This window comes from Diorhabda carinulata, chromosome 4 (genome assembly GCF_026250575.1).
Source record: "Diorhabda carinulata isolate Delta chromosome 4, icDioCari1.1, whole genome shotgun sequence".
Lineage (NCBI taxonomy): Eukaryota > Metazoa > Arthropoda > Insecta > Coleoptera > Chrysomelidae > Diorhabda > Diorhabda carinulata.
Window position 1 is genome coordinate 23,991,528 of NC_079463.1, and position 24,512 is coordinate 24,016,039.

Sequence of the window (24,512 nt, forward strand, 5' to 3'; positions counted from 1 at the left end):
AGGCTTACAATTTCTCTCTCACGCACTATGCACGTGATTACTCTCTGTAATGAGCGGCTACACTTATACTGCCATGTGGTCTACAATAATATGAAGAAAGATAAGCATATATATATATATACAGGATGTCCCACGACGAGATAAAACTATCTGTATATGGGAAAATACTTCTAGAAAAATCATGAAAATTTGTACATTTGGGTTATCGAGTACGATCTTTTTAACTAAAATATTTTCAAAGATGAACGACTTTCGGAAGAATCAGAAGTCGACTAATTTTGTTATTTTAAATAGAACACCCTATATATTAATACATTTTTGAAAACTATATAAAATTTTATTATACTTTTATTAGAAAATTTTTTTCGAAAAATGCATACTTTTTGCGTTATTAATTTTTTTGTAAAAAATTTGACTGCTGCAGACCCTTATAAAATATTTTTTTACTAAACTACCCCTAAAGATATGGAAATATTTTCTGTTCTGTTGTTTTCATCAAGGTCAGACGTATTTGCATCTATGTTGAAAACTTTTTCATTTTATACAGGGTTTGTATAAAAAGTTGTCAAAATTTAACTTCATAAATATCAAATTTCTTTTATTTTAAATAGATCCACCCCTTTTTTTCCATTTTGATGCATTCAAGGATAAAAATAAGGCAAATTCATGTATACTTTCCTATACCTTAACCTTGACGTTATCCAGATATTAAATGTTTTCTGTAAATTTTATCTTGTCAATGTCCCCGATACGTCAATACTCACAGACAACGTACTCGAGATGCAATTACTACTGGATAAAATATGCAACAAAAACCAAGTGCATGGCAATAAGTAGAAATGCAATTTCAAGTACCCAACTGTATATAGATAACAAGCCTATCGAGCAAGTGAAGACGTTTAAATATCTAGGGATAACTATAAATGAGAAATGGGACCCTCAGCAGGAAATTAAATGCTGCATTGAACACGCAAGATAGGCATTCATTAAATTTAAACCAATGTTGTGTAACCTTTGACCTAGAATGGTCAAATGTTATGTGTGGTTAATTTTACTGTACCGCATGGAAACATCGACATTACAGATATCGTCCATAAATAAACTAGGAGCCTTCGAAATGTGGACCCTTCGAAGAATGTTGCATGTACCATGGACAGACATAGTGAGGAACGAGGATGTACTAAGAAGAGCAGGGACTGAGAGAGAGCTGTCCAATTTGATCAAAGTGCGAAAGGTTGAATACTTGGGTCACGTTCTTAGAGAAGAAAGATATACAATACCCCAATTGATCATACAAGGAAAGATCGAAGGAAAGAGAGACGTAGGCCGAAGACAAATGTCATGGCTTCGCAATATAAAACACTGGATTGGCAAAAATAACACCGGTGAGCTGTGTCATGTCTGACCATAAGATAATAATCGCTAACGCACTGTAGGTGCAAGGCAGTAGAAGAAGAAGAAGAGGGGATCAAGCATCCATTGAGGTGATGATGAAGCGTTAAAATCTATTACCCTTGTACCTTTCAGGCACTAGTTACAGCAGCTGCCCGATACAGAAAGGATTTGGTTTGATTCTATACAGAGTCAAATAGAGTGGTAATTCAATTATTTCGCTGGTTTATAATTCAAATATGTACTTAGAAGTAAAAGCGTCGAGTGTATCTACATAACTGATAATAAAATAATCGGTTTTCTAATTTCTCTGTTTTATTTTCCAGATTGCACTGCAGGATGACGTTCAATATATGGTTATTCTACGTTCTATTAAATTCTTCAATCGCATCTATATGGACGGCATTTGCTCCTACTTTAAGATATCCTCTTTCGGTCCCTATGAATAAGATTATTTTAGTAAATACCACCTGCGATTCGGAAAATTTCAATGTATCTGTGTTAATGCAATCGCCGTTCAAAGGACTAATTTTTGCAAAAGATTTTGCACAAGAGTGCAAATCTGTAGGTAAGTTATATAGTTGAGTACTAAATTAACCAATAAGGGATGAGGGATTTTATATCTAACTCTCTCAAAACTTTCAATTGATTCAAAGATAAGAATATTTGATAATTTTGTACTTAGTATACGATTGTGATTCGTAATATGCTCGACAATAATCGATTTATCTTAAGTCTAAAGAATCTAAAAATGATTCTTGAATAAAACTATAAGATTGCTCAATTATTTTCCATCCATATTTTTCAAATATATTATTGCGTCCTTTCAGTTACTTAACGACTGCTTTGAAATATCATTTGATTCATTATTGAACTTTCAACCTATGCTGTTAGAAATATTTGTTAGTCCTCTTGTAAAAGCAGAATCAGGAGTTTAGCAAGCGTTTTTCTTGAACATACTATCCATTTATGCACCGAAAGATAACAAGCCAAAACCAGACCGAGAGGACTTCTACCACCAACTCCAGGACACAATGAACCAACAATAATCCTCGGTGACTTTAATGCCTGCCTTGGCAATGAAATAATCATAATCCCAGTGAGTGACGCCTATTTATTTACTCGTGTAAATACCGTTTAAAAGCAGTGTTATTACACAATGGAAATTTAAAACCATCTATACCAGTTGCTCATTCTGTGAAGATGAAAGAAGCTTATGAAAATATTCGCTTGCTTTTAGACAAAATTAACTACAACAAATATAAGTGGCAGATATGTGGGGACCTGAAAGTGGTTCGAATTTTAATGGGACTTCAGGAAGGGCTCACGAAACATTGCTGTTTTCTTAGTCGATGAGACAGTGGGGCAGTAGATCAACACTATGTGAAAAAATTTGGCAAGCAAGAGGTGAGTTTTAACCGGGATCTCAAAATGTTAAGTTTATACCTCATGTAGATCCCAAAAATGCCCTCCCTTCACATTAAACTTGGATTGATGAAAAACTTTATAAAGAGGGTGATGGATTCAAATACCTTAGAGAAATCTTTCCTCGATTGAGTGATGCCAAATTAAAGGAAGGTATTTCTATTAGACCACAAATAAGAAAATTGCTGGTCTTAATTTTGAACAAAAGCTCACCAGACAGGAACTTAGAGCGTGGAAGGCATTGTTAATGTAGTGAGGGGATTTTTGGGCAACAATATGAATCCAAACTACCAACAATTAGTTGATGAACTTCTAGACGCCTACAAATCCCTTGGTGCTCGAATGTCATTGAAAATTCAATTCCTCCATTTCCATCCGACATTTTTTCCCGAAAATTTGGGAGCTATCAGTGATGAGCAGGGTGAAAGGTTTCCACCAAGATATTAGAACAATGGAAATTCGGTATCAAGGACGATGGGATTCGGCCGTGATGGGTGATTACTGTTGGTTTTTAAAAAGAGAAAGTGTAACCCATCATAAAAAGAAAAAAGTAGAGCTAATTGATATTTAAAGTGATTTTTTTTTCAAGTTTTTGTTTTTAATAGAGGTGAGTCATGCTTATTAGATATAAACTATAAATATTGGCAATATATACGATTTAAAAAATGTGAAATTAGTTCTTTAATAAATATTAAATATTTTACCAATGAATATGGTTCTCTAAAAGTAACTTAAAAACTTTCATGTAGCAACTCTTGTAGGAACCCATTTTGCAAAATAACTGAAAATAATAAGGTCTAATAATATCCAACAAATAACTTCACAAACCACACAGAAACTTGAAGCACAAGTATTTGTTTATCCCACTGTGTCCATTTTTAATTTAATCCGTTCGATTCCTCCATATATATATGGACAGTTGGTATGGGAAAAAACGTCCCCACGTTACGATGCCGACAATATTCATTTTCTCTCTCGTTCGAGACACTTTATCCATACTACGCATGCTTGAGAATGCGCAGAACCGAGCTGGAACCTCATAGGATAAAGAAATTGTAGCCATTCTATCTTGCTTAGACGGAACAGCTTCCACTTATAAAAACTGTCCATATTAGTATTTTATATAAGGATTCCTCAATTTGAATTGACAGCAAAAACTGATAGTATTTGTGATAGTCACTGTTTATAATAAAATATTTTTTTCGTAATCAGAAAAGAAATAATTAAATTAAATAGAAAAGAAAGGTATCTAAGTGAAATAATCCTTCATCATCATTATCATCATCAAGCCTTTCAATCCCATGTGGATTATGGCTATCGCTTTTGGCGCTTTAAATCCTTTTTTTTAGGTGAATTACTCCTCGTTTTGTAATTTTTATTTTCTTTATAGTTTGTCGTTTGTTTTGGCTGATCATTTCAATTGGTTTCTTCTCTCATTATATGCCCAGTTGAGCCTTTGTGGTTTTATGTATCTAACTCCTTCCCCAGTTCTCTCTCTATTTCTTCGTTTTTTTTGCTCTTCTTTCTCCTTCCTGTGTTATTTTTGAGCCTGTTAAAATTTTCATTATCTTTCTTTCGGTTCTTTCAAGTTCTTCGTGTCTTTTGTTCATTACTGTTGTTTCTTAACATATGATATGGAAATTATAGTGCTTATTTCAATTACTCATTGTGGATATAGAGAGCTTTTTTAACGAAAATACAATTTAAGGAACATAGAATACATCCATTTTATGTATTTGCTTAAAGTTTGAATAGAATTCACTCACAAACCAAATGAAAAAAGAAATGTGGTAACTTTTTATTTTCGGTGATAACTCTATTCAGTATTTCTTTTTCAGGCAGATTTTCTGATGAGCTCAAAATTAGTTTACCAACCTCTGGTTGCGGAGTGAGACTCACATCAGTTCACACAGAAGAAGGAACATTACGAATGGTGTATTCAGTGAATCTGATCATACAACAAGATAGACATTTACGGCAAATAAGCGATCAAGAAAAAGTCGTACACTGCGATTTAAAAGATATTGACCTATCGTTTAAAAGCAAAGCTTTAATAAAAACTCTGAAGCAGGAGATCAAGGGGGGCAAATTGATTAAAAGGTATGTGCAAGTTACTTAGATAAATGTTTTGGGTAGTTGATTTGAAAAAAAAGGGTTTTTCTTATGATAAATGATAAACAGCAAGAAGAAAGCCTTCAATACAACATCATTGGAGCTACGAAAAATACCCTTCGAGAGAAGATCAAGTTTCTCTCTACCAGGTGATAGAGGGATCTATCCAGGAGGCCATGGGAGAATTGGAGAAGACAGAGCAGAGCGTAGTCTTTTCTGGCAAAAATACATTTTATCGATGATTTTTTCGACTGGCATACTGATCACAATGTTATGTAGATAGAAAGATCCACTACCCAAATTCTCAAGAAAATTACCATCAACGGTAACCATATGTTTTTAATGCCACGATGAGGACTGGCGCTGGAGTATTTAGAACTGATACCAAACGCTTACCACCACTAAGACTCTGTGCAAGTACTTTTCGAAGCACTGAGCTCTTATGTTACTGATGCAAAGATCTCGGAATGCTAACGCATGAATAACAAGTTTTTCCAGTTCTTTTTGGTTTCGGTTTCCGGAAATTCGGAAAACAAGGCAAAATTGAAAGTACTTCCGGTTTTACAAATAATTGGATTTGTTGACTTCCAATTAATCTTTTTGTACTGAATTTATGAATGAATCAAAAGTTTTATTTTGATGGACCTATTTTTAAGCGACGGTGACTTGGATGAAGAGGCGGGAGATGTACAGTGGTTAGGTTAGATTTGACAAGGTTTACTTTATCTTCGATTAGGTTAGGTTTACTTTAGCTTAGTTTATATCAATGGGCCGATAACTAAATATATTTTTCTATGGAATGTTTTTACAATAAAAAACAACTGCTTTAGCAATAAAGTACCGAATGATAAATGGATTCTGCGATTGACAAAACGTCAAACTAAGTGTAGATACACATAAGTATTTTCTTAGTGTTGTGTCAACATTTTTCACTCTAGATTAATGCTAAACAACGAAATGTATCGACGCCTAATATTTTTTAATAACGTTTTTTTAAGCTGGAATTTCTGGAACCGTTGGCGATATTCATACTGAATACACTGTTTACACTACCACTTTAACAACACTCACAATTACACTATCGTCTTCAAAGACCAAAGTTAAACTGACAGTTGACAGAAACGCGAAACGCGCGTTAGACAGTGTAATTGTAAGTGTTGGTGTAGTGGTAGTGTGAACAGTGTATTCAGAACTTTTTTTAATTTAATTTGTAGAATTGGTCGAATGAAAGATGAAGGTTGGTCCAAAGAATTAGATGGAAAACAACTACAAGATGAAATAGATGAAGCTCTATCTGCAGCAAGGGCCTGGATGGAAATTGTTTCAGAAAACGACGACGACCGAGCTTCTGATACACTTCAAGTTGGAGAAACTGCCTCGTTAATTGTCAAATCAACATTACCAGGTATTAATTATTAGATTTAGAGGGATTCTGGATGTTTAATCGTATGCAGTATACAGATATGAAGTGATTCACATTTCAAAGCAGCAATCAATGATATTAAAATACTTGTAATATTTAAAAATTTCAATTTATTTGAAATATACATCTGGGAAATTCATTTCTTGAAATCATTTGGTGTAATTTCTGCAGAAATTGAATTTTATACGGGTGTAATTTCAGATCTTTCGTAAAAATGCGACGCAAAGATGTTCTGGATACCTCAAGTTCGGCTCATCGCTTGCCAGTCGATAGACCAGGATTACGTTGAACTGAAGTTCTAACTTGTTGAATTGTGTCTTCTGTTCTTGTTGATCTTGGTTCCGAGAATCGAGCTACTCATCCCCACCACTTGCACAGCTCCATCTCATAACTTTCAAACGCAGCAGAGTTTGTAAAATCGTACCCCTTTCTGGCCCACCCTGTATATTGCTTTAAATCAGATTATTGATTATCAGCTCAATATGCTTCGTGAAAAAGATAGAATTTGACTTAACGTTTTATATTTGCAATAGTGTCTGAGTTTCTAGAGGGGTTTAAATTATTCATTTGGAACCATTGGAATAACGAATATTTTTTTGTTTTATTGATTAGTACTAAAATTAGGTACAATTATTATGATGATTGATGTAATCTGATAATGGAGGTGGACGGTTAATGTACGTTCATAATTTTATGATGGTTCACAAGTTTAAAATAAGATTTATTCAATTGCCTTTTTTTAGTTGGTATTGGTTGGAGGGTGATAGAATGTTTCGCTCATGACGGTCTCGGAGATTCGTCTCAAAAACTTTCGAATGAACAAGGTTGTCCAATAGATGAATTGTTGATGCCAGCTTTTATTTATGGTCCGATTAGACCGATGGCGTTGATGCAACATCAAGAGGCGATAACAAGATTTCCAGCATTCAAATTTCCCGATAGAGATCGACTTCATTTATCGTGCGGGCTGCAAGTGTGTAAAGGGGAGTGTCCCAAGGTAAATTTGATATTCATTACTATAGTTAGAAGATTTTTGGAGGCGAAAAGTTTAGTTTCAAAAACATTTTAATAATAATTAAGCAGAAACGAAAGTCATGATGTAACATACTAGGTTTCCATTCTGGATTTTTTCAACAAATCGTGCCAATTCAGTTTATATTCAATGAAAATCTATTTTCTTCTCTCTGAACTTAGGATAATCTTCAATAATGAAAATAGTGAAAACATACATTCATTCAGTCACTCTGAAGTAGTTATTCATATTTGGAATTCAGTTTAATTGAACATTTTCAACAGACAAAACCTGGCCAGGGAATGGTGAATATTTTCGAAATTATCCCCATATGAACACAATAATCAAATCGTTTTTGAAATCTACGAAAAATTTGTTCAATTGTAGATGAAGATATATTAGAAATTCCTTTTCTAATAGCTCCCCTCAAATCATCTTTGGTCTTGGAGTTTTCTGCATAAATGTAATCTATCAGGAATCCCCTTGAGAAGAAATCACATGAGTTTAAATCCGGTGATATAAGGGATCATTCTATAACTCCGTCTGCAAACTTGGGATATCCTAAATCGTTGACAGGTTCCTCGTAAATCTGGTAATACCATGGAGTCAAATATATATTTTTTTTGGGTCCAGCTTTATAGGGTAAAGTAGAGGGGGAAAGAGATGCAAATACTTTGGGCAATTTCCATTTGTCACCCTGTACATTTCTTATAATATATGAGGTGTGTTTAATTTATGAAAATTCATATAGTTCGAAAGTTAATATTTCGAAAATATGGTCTGCCGTTCTTCGAAGGCAAAAACAACCACTTCCCTGGCTTAGAACACGACAAATATTGAATTACATCTCCTTCAAGAAACGTGATGTCCCTTTTCAATTAGGGACTGACAAAATTAGTGATTAGTGAGGAAACTCAAACAAGCAAATCAAACACGAAAAACCCTCTACATTTCTATGAACTTTCATTGTATATGGCTATTAAATAACGAGACTGGTTACGAAAAAGGGTTTTATTATAAAAATTATTCTACATTGTTCTTTGGTTAGTGCCTTTAGGATCTCTGCCGTTTTTTGATTTACCGCTTCCAATGACTCAAATCGGGTTTCATTCAAAGCAGATTTTTATACTTTTTCTAACTTTTCAAGGAAATCTGAGCATACTAGTTGACGCAAGAACTTTTGGTCAGGAGTCAGATTTTTTGACACCAACTACACACAGACTTTTGTTATGTGTAATTCCTCGTGTAAAATACCCTTAACAAGTTCTTCGTTATCCCGATGATCATTCGACGATCTGCACGCTCAATTTGGTTGATTTTGGTCAGTGTTTCCGGAGTTGAAACAGTCACAGGGCGACCTGGGTGCTGGTCATTTTCAGTGATCTATCGGTCTTCACTAAAACGCTTACACCACTCAAAAAAACGCGCACGAGATAGAGAATTGTCCTCATAGGCCACTTACAATAATTTATATCAGTCAGTCGGAGTTTTTTTTCAATTTAACGAGAAATTTGAGAAAAAACACGTTCGATTCAAACCGCTACTCCACAAATACTATAATAGTGACGGAAACGTATTCTGGAACGTACATAGACAAGATATCTAGACACTCAACCGCAGTCTCGTTATTTAATAACCAGACCTCGTATGTTGTTTATTAACAACTTGTTTTTTACTTGTTTCTGTAATATGATATTTTAATAACAGATATCGGCTGATTTCGCATCACCTTTTGTATTGAATATACAATTATATTTACTATTTTAACGCAAGCACAACAGTAAACATTTTTTCTTATCCAATTATTAAAATATTATCTTATCTAATAAAAATTCATAAAACACTACAAAGCACAAATCGATGTTATCTCTTCAAAACCACAAAATAAATAGGAAAAGATACAAATTGGTTTAAACCATAAGCAGATCACCCAACAGAACTCAAAATTAAGAGTTTGAAACGATTTTTTTTGACAGTTAGGCTGGGAATACTCATAAGTTTTCTTTGAACTGTTTGATTACCTTTTTCAAGATCAGTTTCTTGAGTACTGTGAGAAAATTCCTTCAGATTAGTAGATTTTTGAACTGCCTGCGAAAGCTCTACATCATAGAAAAAACTGGGTGGTTCTATTTAAAAAAATAAATAAATTTGATATTTATGGAGTTAAACTTTGAACACTTTTTATACACATCCTAGGTAAAATAAAAATTTTTTCAACATAGATTCAAATATTAACTTTGCTAAAAACAACCGAATAGAAACCATTTTCATATCTTTAAGGGTATAATCGTAAAAAAATAATTTATAAGGGTCTCAAAGTTTTTAGACAAAAGTTTACTAAAATTTTATGTAAATTTCTAAAATGAATTGATATACATGGTGTTCCACTTAAAATAACAAAGTTACAGTCATCTTTGAAAATATTTTAGTTAAAAAGATCTTATCCGAAAACCCAAATTGTAGAAATTTTCATGATTTTACTATCTAATATTTTGCCATATACAGATAGTTCTAACTGGGACAACCTGTATATAGGTATTAGCCTAGCTATCTCTTGAATATAAATGTAAATCGAAGTAATATTTAAGGTGTCATGTGGTAACGATCTGGAAAAGAATACACGGAAAGGAAAGACCTTTTCCGATATAACAGATGGAGTTGTCATTGATAGATTTGAAGTTTTCAATAGTGTGGAAGTTCTAGCGCCGGAAATAGATGATCTTAGAAGTGACGGAAGGACACCAGTTAACGGTAAGTTCAAGATTAGAAGACAGAATGTGACATTTGTACATATCTTTTCACTTTTACTCCGTACCTTATCTATGTGTAAAGAAAACTTGTACATAAATATATGTTTGCACTTACTTTCTTCTTTCTTTTCTTTCCTTTTCCTCAGCACGCATATAATTTTAATCGTATTATTAGTCTGAAACCCAGGACATAGGCGATATTTGTACAATTATGTGTATTATAATTACAGTAACTTGAAATTATTTAGACATTTTTAAGTGCAATTCAAAAATCCAAATTCATATTATCTTTTTGGAACCTATGAAAGTTACAAAACAATTACGGTCATCTCTGGGTCTGCCACCAGTATAAGGTTAGATGGATTAGTAGGTTAGGTAAGCTGTCAGAATTGGGGATCTTTTAAGATGAAGATGGAAAGGGGCATTGCGAACTGTCAAGAATACACAGTGCTACTACCAGTTTAGAGGCGATATAGAGGAAGTTTCTTTTTATGTGGAAAGCCCTCATATTAGGGCTTTATTACTCTCGAGTAGTTCGAGTAGTGCCTGTCGTATGGAGATGTTGTATGTGGATATTGATCTTGAATTTTTGTAGATTGTAGTATTCGGAAAAAACGTGTCTTGGTAGCTGATTCTTCGAAGAAAGGAGTACCGATCAATCGACGTTCCGAGCGTCTGCAGACGAACAAGGTGCTCATGAACCACGTTTGCCTATCGAGTAAGGCTTGTAAATACTGCTCTATGTTTATGTATTTTGGACAGCATCTTCCGTGGTAATACCGGCGGAACGGAGTAGGTCAACGACCTTTCTTGTATATTCTATGCTATCCAAGTTTCTGGTCAACTCTGGATCGCTTATAACTCGAACGGCGCTCTTCTGTATTCAGTCAAGCATCCTCAGGGATTGCTTGAGATCCGAGCTCCAAATGTGCGAGCAATACTCCAAAGATGGGCGAATCTGGGCTTTGTAGAGGATTAGAAATATAACTTTTTGGTCTAAAAGGGATCTCCAAGTTTTTTTGAACATGTCTTAAGGACCTTAATGACATACACACGCACAGAAGAAGTATATAACTGTCAAATAAAAATATGAAAACCGAGTAATCAAATAATTGACTAAGTATACAAAGACAAATGTTTTCCATCGATTATGGAAGAATAGGTTATATAAAGTTGTACTGGTTGGTTGAGCCGTAACTTTGAGGTTCTTTTTCCAGATTTAGATGTTTAGAGGGAGTGTTGGGTTTTGCTTAACTTTGTGACACTATTTATCACCACAATTAAAAGCTTTACGAAAAATAAAATTCAAATATCTTGAACAAATTCATTAGATAACAATTTCTGTTTCCACACTTCGAGCCAAAACGTGTGCGCTCTCAAAAAACGCATTGTAAAAATCTGAAGTTATAAAAGGAGCAAGAGAGACATTAATATATAGATCAGTCATATCAAAGATAGGGCCCGCGGGCCACTTCCGGCCCCTGGGGCGTATCAATAAGGCCCGCGATCGCAATGCGTCACAGAAAGAAGAATCGTGTTTTTTAGAGCTTTTAGACTACATTCGATTCGTCTACGGATGTTTTAAATACTCGTAATCTCAAGTCTACAGATGTTTATAAGTAATTTCAAGGGCAGCCCGTGCCTAGACAAGCGAGAGAGAAAGACAATATCGCCATCTCTTAGGAACAAGCGGAAATATCCTATTATTGGATAGAATCTTCCACGCGCTTCGAGTCTAGACAAGAACCTTCCTTAACCATATAAAATGAGTGCGTCGGTGCGACGTGAGTCAGTTGAGTCGAGTAATCGAAGCGATACGGTTGGAAAAGGATTTTAATTGTACTGCGAAGTAATTATTGTGAAGGTATTGTGCATTTGTTTGTGTCGTGTGTTTGCGATGTTTATAATAGTTGTGTCGAGTTCCATAATTTTTATGATTTTGGCATAATGTCACAAAAACGTAAATTTGATAGTGATAGTGATATTTAAAAAATAAAATGTTATGATAATTCAGTTCATTTTTTTTTCAATTTTCAATCTGGCGAATCTACGAATTCAAAGTTTAATATATGGCCCTCTACATAATTGAGTTTAACACCTCTGATATAAAAAGTTATAAGGAGGTGAGAACATGATTGGTTGATGATGAGATGAAATAAAAAATGTGGTTCCCTTATAGGATTTTGATCATACCTAACAAGTTACCTAAAAATGTATTAAGCGCGATCAAAATTCGTTTGGATTATTCCTAATGTTTCAGACATGAAATGATGGTCTTCTATGTACATTTCGTCTTCCTTCATTTTTAATCTAAAGAATTCATATTCACAAACTTTGGATGTTTTCTACTTGGACCAATTTCATTGGATGGAAATATATTCTGGAAATGACTATTCTACGTATTAATCACTTCCATTCGTACTGTTAGCAGTAGCCATATAAAAAAGGTTCAAATAATTGAAATCTGGGCATCTTGGTGGCTATTAAAAGAGTTTCCTTCTATCTATCTATACGTCTGAAAATACAGTATCGGGAAAATTACGAACAAAAAACGAGGAAACGAATTATGTACCAGGTACCACTATGCAGGAAATTAATTTAGGAAGAATTCTTTATTGTCAAAAAACTGATTACAATTTTTGATAGTAAATAACTATACACAAGTAAATAAATTTAATAAAAATTATATATAAAGTATACACACTAAAAATAAAATAAATAACATTACATGTATATCTTTTCAAAACAAACGGCAATCCGTGTAAAATTTTTATCGAAAAATACAGCGAAGAAAGCAGTTTTCAGTAAATATGCCCTCAAATTATTGCGGAATGAGGAAAAAGATTATATTGATTTGATTTCAATTGACAAGTGATTGTGCATTTTTTTATATTGGAAAATATCGAGCCCTCAACTAATTCTGAACGTGGAATAGGTAGGTGAAGGTCATGCTCCATGTTCCTATGTGTACCATGTACCAGTAGAGTGATGGTTGTTTAGTCTATTATTTGGGAGGGAGAATAGACCATCATTTGTGCATTTGTTACTTAATAATCCAAGTTAAACGATAGTAAGTATCTGATTTTCAAACAGAAATGATATAAGTCTGTTTTGATCAATCTTTATCAATCAAATATTCATTAAAGTGGTAAGGTGATTTAATGTGCCATCAGGTAAATTCGAAAACACTCTCAATGTTAGCCCATCGATACCAAATTCATTATTGATGTCATTAATTTTTACTGCTAAAACTACGAGCATTAAAAAAAACTGTTTGAATTCACATTAGGATATATGAAAAGGGATCTTAAAATAAGTTATAGAATTCGTTGGCAGTGCTCGACGAAGAAATTTATATCTCTGATCATGCACAAAAGACAACGTTTAGACATTCTATATGTAGTATATTATTTCACTTATTTGAAAACCATAATTTTATTGACACTGGATTCAACTATTTAACATCCGCGCCAGCCGCTTGCTGAGAACATAATAATAATGACTGAAAACTAAAATCATAAAACGTTTCCTCGTTTACAAATTCGTCAGTGATAAGCGATTAGTCAGGTTCTCGAAACAACACAAATACATCGATTACTCATTTACGTAAAACTCCTTAGAAAAATACGAATTCTTTATTATTATGACAAATCGAAATAAAATTATACAGGTTGTAACAAAATATGAATTTAATAAGAACACGATTCTACCCTACATTGTAATACGTATAAACTAATAACAAACAAGTATCTAATCATAAAACATAATAATGTATATTTTTCCTGATAGAAATATCTCGTCCTTTATCTTAAATTATTACAGTGCAAGCCTAAACATTCATTATCCGGGCGTTGATTATGACTTTCATACATTCAATATTATCGAATGTATCCATATAGACCAGGAGCCGGTAACACTGAAAGTCCTGTCAAAGCGGAATCAAAAAATTTTTATTTAAATGAATAAAACAATGTCAAAGAAAAATCATTAAAAAATGGAAAAATGTCTTACCGTCATCGCGGATATTAATTTTTTTTTTGTATTCGACAGTAAATTTGATTGGCTTTTAGAAAAAAATCACTCAAACCACTTTTTCTTGCCGGAAGGGTCTGGCATACCTATTTGAAGTGTGTGATAAGGGCTAAAATTTCTCCATCATGGCAAAAAATATTTTTTTATTTCATTTATTTTTATGTAATTTTTGAAAATATCTTGGTATGCACGCCGGAACAATCCCGCATACCACCTTGAAGTGCATTAACTGTATTAACATCTACTCCAAAATGTACGATGTTCAATACATTTATTCTGGAGTTAATGCTTTTTGTCGAATAAGATTTTTTTTTCCTTGCTTAGACTCAAAAGAATATGAGGATAAATATGACTTAAGAAATAATAGGAGAATTTTTATTTTAGATAATTGAAACAATAATATAATATTGAAATAATTGACGATTGAAGTTTATTCTCAAACTTAGTATATTTATTGATAATAATCATCGAAATCAATTTCATCCATAGCATAACGGTTTTCATTTTCTGATTCTTCACTTTCTTCTCCATTTAATTGGCCATTAAGAATTTCTTCAACGTTTGAAGGTACTGCTGGGCGTTTATACCACAATGGTTCCAATTTTTTATCTTGATTCAGTTGCCATCCACATTCTGTTGGTTCAAATGAAATACAAATTGTCTTAGTGGCATTTTGCCACATTGCATTTATATATATGGTGCGTAAAACTTTTTGTGACAGAGTTTTCCAGCATGGAGGAATATTGCTAGAATTGAAATTTATAGGACCTTTGTGAAATTCTTCTTTGTCATTGGTGCTTGCAAAAAATTTCAAATCTTTTCCTTAGTAGATGTATTACAAATAAAACACTTCATTTTGCAATTACAATAAGGAAATAGGAAAATTTGACACAGATATATAAATGTTTCACCACATTTCACACAACACACTGAATTAATTGTCACTAAGACACAGTACAAAAAAAAACAATACCAGTTGATAATATTCAAAAATATAAAGATGCAACACTTCTATCCAAAATAGAAAACGAAATGACGAAACATTCGACACTTGAAGGTAAAGCAAACTGAAGGGATAGAATAGCTTGTACCTTCTAAAATGCCCAAGGACAACTTTACCTGAACTAGAGAATATATATATAGAAACCATGGAGACTATATAGTCTATTCTCCTGAACTACTAACCAACAATAATAATTTTACAAGAAATATAATTATTATTGATGTATGAGATCATAATAATTATGTAAAAACGGTAATTCGATAAAAAACATTTACTCCAAAATGAATGTATTGAACATCGTACATTTTGGAGTAGATGCTAATATATTTTATGCGCTTCAAGGTGGTATGCGGGATTTTTCCGAAAGTTTTTGAGCGCGCATACCAAGCTATTTTTAAAAATTACATAAAAATGAATAAAATAAAAAAAATAGTTTCCAGCATGATGTAGAAATTTTAGCCCTCATCACACACTTCAAATAAGTATGTCAGACCCTTCCGGCAAGAAAAAGTGGTTTGCGTGATTTTTTTCTAAAAGCCAATAAAATCTGCTGTCGAATACAAAAAAATCTAATATCCGCGATGACGGTAAAACATTTATCCATTTTTTTAATAATTTTTTTTCACATTGTTTCTGCAATAGGAATCCACACATACCGAGCTTAATTTATTCCTATACTAATGTTCCATTTATTTAAATGAAAATTTTTTGATTCCGATGACGGGACATTCAGTACTACCGCCTAATATACTTCACAATTTAACATAAATGCAGATTCATAAGAACTTGCATGCTGTTTGATTTATTGACGCAAATATACAATCTTAATATTAAGATTTTTTTATTAATGTTTCTGAATGTTCTTGATTTTAGATCTCTTCTGTTTAAAAATTAGTTTTTTTTTTCATAATTTTAAAAAGAAAGATAAAATTTGACGTTTCGACTTTTCTTTAAGTCTTTATCAAAATATAATATCGAAGAGACCTTAAATCAAAAACATTTAGCAACATTAATTTATCAAAAGGCTTAAGAAATAAGAAATTAAAAAAAGATTTTTTATTAGACTAATATATACAAGATGTCCATATATCAATAATTTTAAAATTTCATTATTCACAAAAATTTTATATTAGGCAATAATGTACATCTTCACATCTTCTACACTCATGGGGTTGTGATAATAAAATATCAATTACTATAGAAGACTATTTTGTATATTTGGAGGTGCCAGAGGAGCTGAAGCTGACCACTTTACATTTTTAAATACCACCTCCCTTAAGTAGATAAGAGTAAATAGTTTTACAGACGATTAGCCTTAGAATTGGTCAAGAGAACATATGCGTACTATGATTTCAAGATGGTTTAAGTAAAAAAAAAAATATTGAATGGTTTCAACTTGAATTCGGAAGTACGAGGATGTATTGATATCTAGTTAGCCTAGACCAGTTCCATGCATAAACAAAATGTTGCGTTACCATAGCAACGAACAATAACTTATTAGAAGTGTCAGTGTAAAGTTTGACGTCAAAAAAAGTAAACCAGAGTAACACAATAAATTAAAAGAAAAAAGATGTCCACCGAAATTATGAAAATGGAAAAATTGGAGTATCGAGCCATCATCAAGTATCTGTATTTAAAAGGGTTAAGAGGTAAGCAGATTTACGAAGGTATGCTTAATACCCTTGGTGATCAACATTCTTTGTATGCGACCGTGAAAAATTGGACTGCAAGCTTCAAAAGAGGTAAATTTTCCATTGAAGATGATGACAGCTCGGGAAGGCCAGTTTCTGTGTCAGTCCCCGAAAATATCGATACAGTTTATGACAAGATAAAAAAAAATATTTTTTTATTTCTTGTATCAAAGAGTCAAAATAAAATTTAGACCACATCTGCATCCCTAAAAATTAACAGAAAAATTTAATAATATCTGGATAACGGTAAGGTTTAGGTATGGAAAAGCATACATCAATTTGACTTATTTTTTACCACTGATTGCATTAAAATAGAAAAAACCGGGTGGTTCTATTTAAAAAGAATAATAAATTTGATATTTATGAAGTTAAACTTTGAACAATTTTTATACACATCCTGTATAAAATGAAAAATTTGACTTTGCTAAAACCAACCGAATAGAAACCATTTTCATATCCTTAAGGGTATCCTCGTAAAAAATAATTTATAAGAGTTTGCAACGGTCAAATTTTTTACAAAAAATTTAACAACGCAAAAAGTATGCACTTTTCGAAAAAAGTTTTAAGACAAAAGTATACTTAAATTTTATGTAGATTTCAAAAATTTATTAATATACAGAGTATTCTATTTAAAATAACAAAGTGACAGTCGATTTCCGGTAGAACCGGACGTTAGCCATCTTTGAAAATATTTTAGTTTAAAAGATCGTATCCGAAAACCCAAATGTAGAAATTTTCATTATTGTACTATAAGTATTTTGTCATATAGAGATAGTTTTAACTCGTCGTGGGACACCCTGTATATACAAATCATGGTATTAAATATACAATAAACTTACGACGAGGAATAGTCACATGGAATGAATTTGTTAATAAATAATTCAGGGGGTGTTGGACACGTCTTCTTCTTCTTTCTCTCTTATTCTTTCTCCGATATCTTTCCTCGTCCTTGCTTTAGATTGTCACCCACTCACTAACCTGGTTGTTGGATACGTTGATTTGCATTTTTTAATGCGACTTTTTTCGAAGAAAAAAATGATATGGGTTAGGTGACATGTAACAGTCTCTAATACCAACTCTCTTATTTTAAATGCAACACTGTGTATATTATTGAAACGATTATGGACGATTTCGATTATTTTCACCCAGGTCTTTCTTCCACGACAAAAATGGATGATGATATAGGGAAAATAGGTAACCAGATACGATCTGATCCACGGTTAAGTAGTCATACGATTACAGTTTCTTACTTATGGTCCTGAAAGGAGGGAAAATTCTGGAAAATCTAGGTTGTTTAGGGGACCTTAACCAGATTCTTTTGTACTGGTGTATTACTTAATTTCATACCTTGAGTTGTTGTTTCCGCATTTTTCCGCGAATCTCGGTGAGAAAGTGAAGGTAGTAAGGGCTAATCAACATTACTACCTTCACTTTCTTACCGAGATTCGTGAAAAAAATAAGGAAACAACCACTCAAAGTATGAAATTAACATTTTGCATTGTCAGCCGAAAGGTATCTTACCAAGTTTAACGTTCCAGTATTAGACTGTCCTCCTTATTCGCCAGATCTTGCACCGTGTGTTGTTTATATGTTTCCTAAACTTACACTAAAAGGAAAATAAATCCAAGATTCGTGTTTAGAACTATGATGGAGAAAGCTGTACACGTTCTGAAGCAAACTATGGAAGGTTCGCGTGGAACGTTTGAAGGATATAAGAAGGGTTAGGAAAAGTAAAAATGTTTTCATCCAAAATAAAATATTTTACAGAACCAGTCTCGTTATTTTATAGTCACTAGTCGTATATTTTGAGGGAAAGAATGTATTATATTTAATTAACTATTTTTTCCAGATCCAGAAATGTATCCGTTCACCAACTTACCAGGAGACAGGACATTCTGTGTTTCTCAAGATAAAATGGCTATAGCATTTTGTATTTTAGGAATGATATTTCTGGTAGCCATAGTTATATCTGCGTGTTCTTTAATAAAAACGAAGAAAGACGGTAATGGGTTTCCCTCTTATTCGAGAAGCTTATTTTCCGGCAGTAGTACCAGCGGATCTGTATTCGGTAGTAAACTGTTACTTAGAGACACTCCCAGTTTAAGACATAGTTCCTCTTCTCATTCTCGAGGAATGCAATACGGAAGAATCCTGTGATAACTCATCGAATAAGATTTATTGAATCTTGGGGAGCTGGATCTGCTAATTTTTCCGACAAACTCTAATCTCTTATTTCGTGATGTGGTCGTTCTGGTAAAGGCAAAAACTCTTTAACGGGAACTTGTAGAAAATTATTATCTAAAAATTTCACTAATCTAAAATGACAATAGTAGCAATAACTAAATATACACATCTCCAAAAGTCTTGGCCCCCCTTGTTTGGTAATTTTTCGCAAGTTTATTTTAATTTGAGGATTTTTTGTTTGCAAATACTTGTTTATCTTATCATACAAATAAAAACAATTATAAAGTAAAAACTTGTATTCGTGTAAAAATAAGCAGAATTTTGTAAAATAAATCCGAAAAAAAAAAACAAAATAAAATCTTTTTTTTTAAGAAAAAAATGCGAATACTGAAAATAACATAACTTAATAACTTGTGTTAACACCTCTTCTTGCAATTAATTCTCCAACGCGTCTTGGCATGCCACTAATTAGCTCAACAATATGCCCATTATTGGGCATATTGTTCCACTCTTCTTGAACAGCTGCAGTTAGGTCCCGGAGAGTTAGAGGGGGGTTTTCTCTATTGGATATTGCTTTGCCAAGATAATCCCATACATGTTCGATGGGATTCATGTCTGGCGAGTTTGCTGGCCAGTTTAATATTTGGATATCTCCCTCTTGTAGCATATTCTGTACCCTTGGTACGCGATGTGGTCTGGCATTATCATCTTGAAAAATAAAATTTGCTCCATATTAGTTGCGCAAAGGTTGCACGATTGCTTGGATAATGTTTTGAGCGTATATGGCACCGGTCATTGTTCACTCAATAAGAATAAGTGGAGTGCGGCGACCATACATTATATCTCCAAAACATAACTGATCCACCTTGATAAGGGCCAACGCCTCTTGCGAAAATTAGTCGCTCTCGTCTACCTGGACCTCTCCAAATTCTTTCCCGGCGACTATCACTGTGTAGGTCAAATCGTGACTCGTCAGCCATTAGCCATATACTGATCTTCCCTCCTTGAAGTCACTCTAGATCGACCAGACACCGGCCTTCGTGCAACGCCAGCAGTTTCTAGAAAAAGGGCCACTACCCGCCTTATCGAAGTTCGCGGCTTATTTAAACGCCTAGCAATCTCATGATTTGAGAAACCCTCTTGGTGTAGGGCCACAATTCTTGCTCGATCAAATTGAGAAATCGGATTTCCTGACATCTTAGACAAACTTCAACGAATACTTTCTATACACACTACAATTCAAAACTGACCTTTTTTACAAAATTCATACGAAAACAAGTTTTTGCTTCCTAATTGCTTTTATTTGTATGATAAGATAAGAAGGTATTTGTAAACAAAAAATGCTGAAATTAAAATAAACATGTGACAAATAAACAAGGGGGGCCAAGACTTTTGGAGGTGTGTGTGTATATTAAATAGCTTCTATAACTAGAAACTACGAAAAACGAAACGAAAATCACTGCACTATTGAAATACTTTGAGTCAAAAAGAAGGGTGGTAGGATCTTATTTCAAACGTAAAATTGTGTTATGAGTCATTATGACTCATAGCTCTACTCGATTTGCACTACCTCTAACCACTTTAACCACCGAACATGTCGATTCTTTTCGTGTGTTTGTTGGGGATGTTCAGATGTAATTTAGATAAAGTAGAGTTTATGAAATGTTTATTTAGTATATTGTACACCGTGTTTGAAAAATGTAAATATGAATCATGGATCATGTCGTGTCTTGCGTGTCAAAAGTCATAAATACACACGACATTTTTCATGAAAAATTCAGAAGTAAAAAAAATGAAATTTTAAACACCGTGTATGAGTTTTCTGTCATCAGGTGGAGGTACTTGGGAATTTTTGTATTTGATGGAATATATGTTACTTAGTCAGACAAATAAATATGGCATATATTGTTTAGTACACGAATTTTGTCATTTAATTTGTATTTAAATTGTTTGCAATAAAATTTTATTGATATAATAATAGTTTCTTTCCTCTGGACTACCAAATTCACCCATGATTCGCAATTTCTCCTACCAGTCTGTTAATAAAGATAGATGACAGTCTATCTCAATCCCAAAGCTTTTCAATCACTTGCATCAGGATGATCGCTGATTGTGACAAGTGACAAATAATCTTAGATGAAAATTATTCTCATTTCAAGTTTTTCTTTTGAATCTCTTGGGTGTTTGTTGAGGCTTTGCTTTTAATATTGTTTATTCGTCACTGTTTTTATTCCAAGTTAGCTTCAAATCTACGTTTTTCCTGTATATCTTTTACCTATGGACTACATTTGCATATGGACAAAATCGGTGAGAGAGATCCAAGTCCAGATCAACCACCTTTTTTAGAAAGACAACTCGAGCCATCTCTTGGTCAGAATATATCAAGAACTGATAATTTTCGGTACAGGGATTGGTTGATGAAAAAAAATAAGTATGGTAGTAGTATTCGATACTCACATACAATACAGAGTGAGTTATTTGAAAAAAAAAAACTAGAAAACAATGTAATCTATAATAATATATTAATATTTTGAATCACCCTGTATCATATTCAATGAATATTAGGGAAATTAATAATTTTCCAGAATTTTTACCACTATTCAAATGTTTTGGTCACGGTAGATCATCATTCCTGAATTTCTTTTATTTTGTACAGAGTAATGAACTTGATTTAGTTACTATTCTTGTAGAAAATTGGTTCTTACTTTTTAAATACCCCATATAACACATCACAATCCTATATTATTGTAATGATAGCTAGCTATCTAAATATAGGATGTTCCATTTAAATATGGCACATCATTCTGGAATACTCTGTAAGATTCTAAATAATTTTGAGGACTAATCAATTTTCTATTGCCTTCGAATAATTTGTCAGTTTTAGTAACAATGCGAGAACAAGTTTGTGAAAAACGGCCCGAGTTAAGGAAGAACAACTCGTAGATTTTGCACACGACGTACTCACCAGATTTGGCACCGTGCGCCTTTTTCGAAATGAATTAATGAAATGAAACGAAGTCGACTGATAGTTTTATAGAGAATGCGCAATTAAGTTCTGTATGATTGCATACTTATTACCTTGTATTTAGTGTGAATAGGAGATTAATTCCTTGAACAATAATTCTGTTTATACTGTATGTATAATTGTATTCATTCTTTCATCCATAGACCCGCAACTGATTTTTCTCAACAGCCCAGAGCGGTCCTATGGACCGCACGACGTATTTAACCTAACCTAACCTAACCTAATCTAATTAATTTAACCAACCTTTTGATAAAGAGTATGAATGAGTCATTTGGCATTGACTGTCACGCATTTTTCTAAATGTTCCAACACAAAATAAACATTTACAGATTAGTGAATATGACCTCGCCAAATATTTATTTTTGATCTCATATAATATTTTTCAAAACACATCGTGCATTTTTGTACCCTTTACATAAAAGCATAAATAATTATTCTAAGGTTAAAAAAGCAAACAAAAGTTTGTTTTTGTTAATATAAAGTGCAAAAATGATGTTTTTTGTGCGCGACCGCTCTAGGGAAAGTTTAACCGTACACAAAAAGCATTTTTGTCGCACTTTTTATTTCAAAATAATTTTTTCTTCACGTTTCCTTGGATATGGAGTGTAAAAGCACAAAAAAATGTTTATCAATTTTAATTTTGGTTAGGGCTAAAATTGTTAGAATCATCAAAAAGTATCTAACAACGTATAAATCGTTTTCAATACAGCTGATGTATTGAAAAAAAAGGGTGAAAATTAATTTCTATGTGATGTTATTCTAAATAATAATGTATTTGAATTATAATACTAAAAAATTTGTTTACCCCTGGTGGGACTCGAACCCACAGTCCCCGGCTTAGGAGGCCGATGCCTTATCCATTAGGCCACAGGGGCTTGAAAATTATTCGTATTCTATAGGATTATAAACATTCTGATATTACATAAATAAAAGAATAGAAAAAGCGGAATAAACTAATAGTTATGTTTATTAGTGCTAAAGGTGAGATATTAAAAAATCAATTTAAATAAAATTGAAATACAAAGTGATAATATTCGTATTAATGTAATGAAAGATTTTGAATTGATAGAAATGAGGTTACATAACATTGAACTTCAATGGTGTAACGAATAGATAATAATTTTGCAATAATGAAGGAACATTGGAATAGCAGCAACAGAAAATATGATGCACAGTACCCGTCAAAAGTTTTTGCGCCACCCCATAATCCATTTATTAAATTTGAAAATAATACATTTTAACAAATTTCCCTTTCATTTTATCAAGCGAAGGTCGTAGCGGTGTCTTACAAATCAAAAATAGATTTGTTCTTGTTACCTGCACTTGACTGGACTGAACTGGACCAGTGCAGACCAGTTCATAATTGTATAAAATTAGTTCGATCGGATACAAAGAACGAGTGCAGAGAGCAATGGAACATTTGTTGATTGAGGTTATATAATGTGATTCAGGCCTTGTAGTATTAATAATGGAAAACGATTTAGTACTTTTTGATATTTTATATTCGTCCGATGATGTCTTGCACTGCACTGGTTGAACTAACTCTAGACCCAGTGCAAACAGTACAGTGAATTGGGTCATGTAGTTCTCTTGCACTACTACTAAGAATAGAGACACTAGCGCTGGTTGCTCTACAAAGAACGCTTTAGTGTACACTTCCTGAACTAGTTCTTCCAGTGCAGCTACCAAGAACAAACCTAATAATATTGACCTTTATTGGTTTACTTTATACGAACGTATTTTGTCGGTGAACGCGACGAGTTAAAACTTGTAAGTACCGGCTGATTTCTTTATTACTCTTCAGCTGTGAATTATTTTTTCGGTGTTTATTATTGTAGTTTTGTCCCAGTTAGACCTGTAACATGCAAGAACGTGCCGTGAATTATACGTTTTGGACCAAGACATCTTTTTGTGAAGTTCGTATACGAATAGTTCTCGTTCTTGCAAATTCAGACTCGTGTATTAATCGAAAAACTTCGTAGGTGACAGTAAGCGTACCATTACCGCCGAATTAAAAATAGTTCGACGTACCGTGGACGTAACAAAAGTAGTTTTGGCTATAGAAAACGTTCAGGGCGCCGAAGATAAACGTATTGTATAAATAAGTAAAAGTGATCGACGATTCACGGACCCAAAGCAGCTCAAATCTACGAATCTAGTAATTTACTGGATACTTCTACAATGAAAAGGAGATGAAGAGAAGCTGGCTGGAGACACTCCACATTCTATCGGCTTCCTAGAAGACATCTTTGAATCTATTCTTACAAGCTGACTTATGTTGGTAAGGTATGAGTTGATCCATGCGAGAGGTACTCCCCAGAAACCGTAGTACTGCAATTTATTAATTGAAATATTATGATCAACACAATCGAAAGCCTTAGGAAAATCACGAAAAGTTGCAGTTGAGAGATTGTTGGTTAAGCTGGAGTAAACTGTGTTTACCTTTAGTCTCCGAAGACGATA

The 24,512-nt window shown here is 33.2% G+C and overlaps 1 protein-coding gene and 1 non-coding gene across 2 annotated transcripts; one reads left to right on the plus strand and one right to left on the minus strand.

The window, feature by feature from the left end:
- The first annotated feature begins 1,117 nt into the window (after positions 1-1,117).
- LOC130893025 (uncharacterized) lies at positions 1,118-18,997 on the plus strand. The gene is made up of 7 exons (XM_057798789.1): positions 1,118-1,338; positions 1,719-1,960; positions 4,656-4,917; positions 6,144-6,334; positions 7,096-7,349; positions 9,953-10,115; positions 18,690-18,997. Exons 1-7 carry the CDS (start codon positions 1,118-1,120, stop codon positions 18,995-18,997), a joined length of 1,641 nt encoding a protein of 546 aa, XP_057654772.1.
- A 3,854-nt stretch (positions 18,998-22,851) lies between these two features.
- On the minus strand, positions 22,852-22,924 carry Trnar-ccu (transfer RNA arginine (anticodon CCU)). Its single transcript has one exon. It is a non-coding gene; the product is annotated as a tRNA-Arg (tRNA).
- Positions 22,925-24,512: the final 1,588 nt, after the last annotated feature.

Coding starts and splice junctions, on each gene's coding strand:
- LOC130893025 (XM_057798789.1), top strand. CDS start 1,118: ATGTGGACCCTTCGAAGAATGTTGCATGTACCATGGACAGACATAGTG. Junction 1,961..4,655: donor ACAAGAGTGCAAATCTGTAG/GTAAGTTATATA, acceptor TTTCTTTTTCAG/GCAGATTTTCTGATGAGCTC. Junction 4,918..6,143: donor GGGGGCAAATTGATTAAAAG/GTATGTGCAAGT, acceptor TTTAATTTGTAG/AATTGGTCGAATGAAAGATG.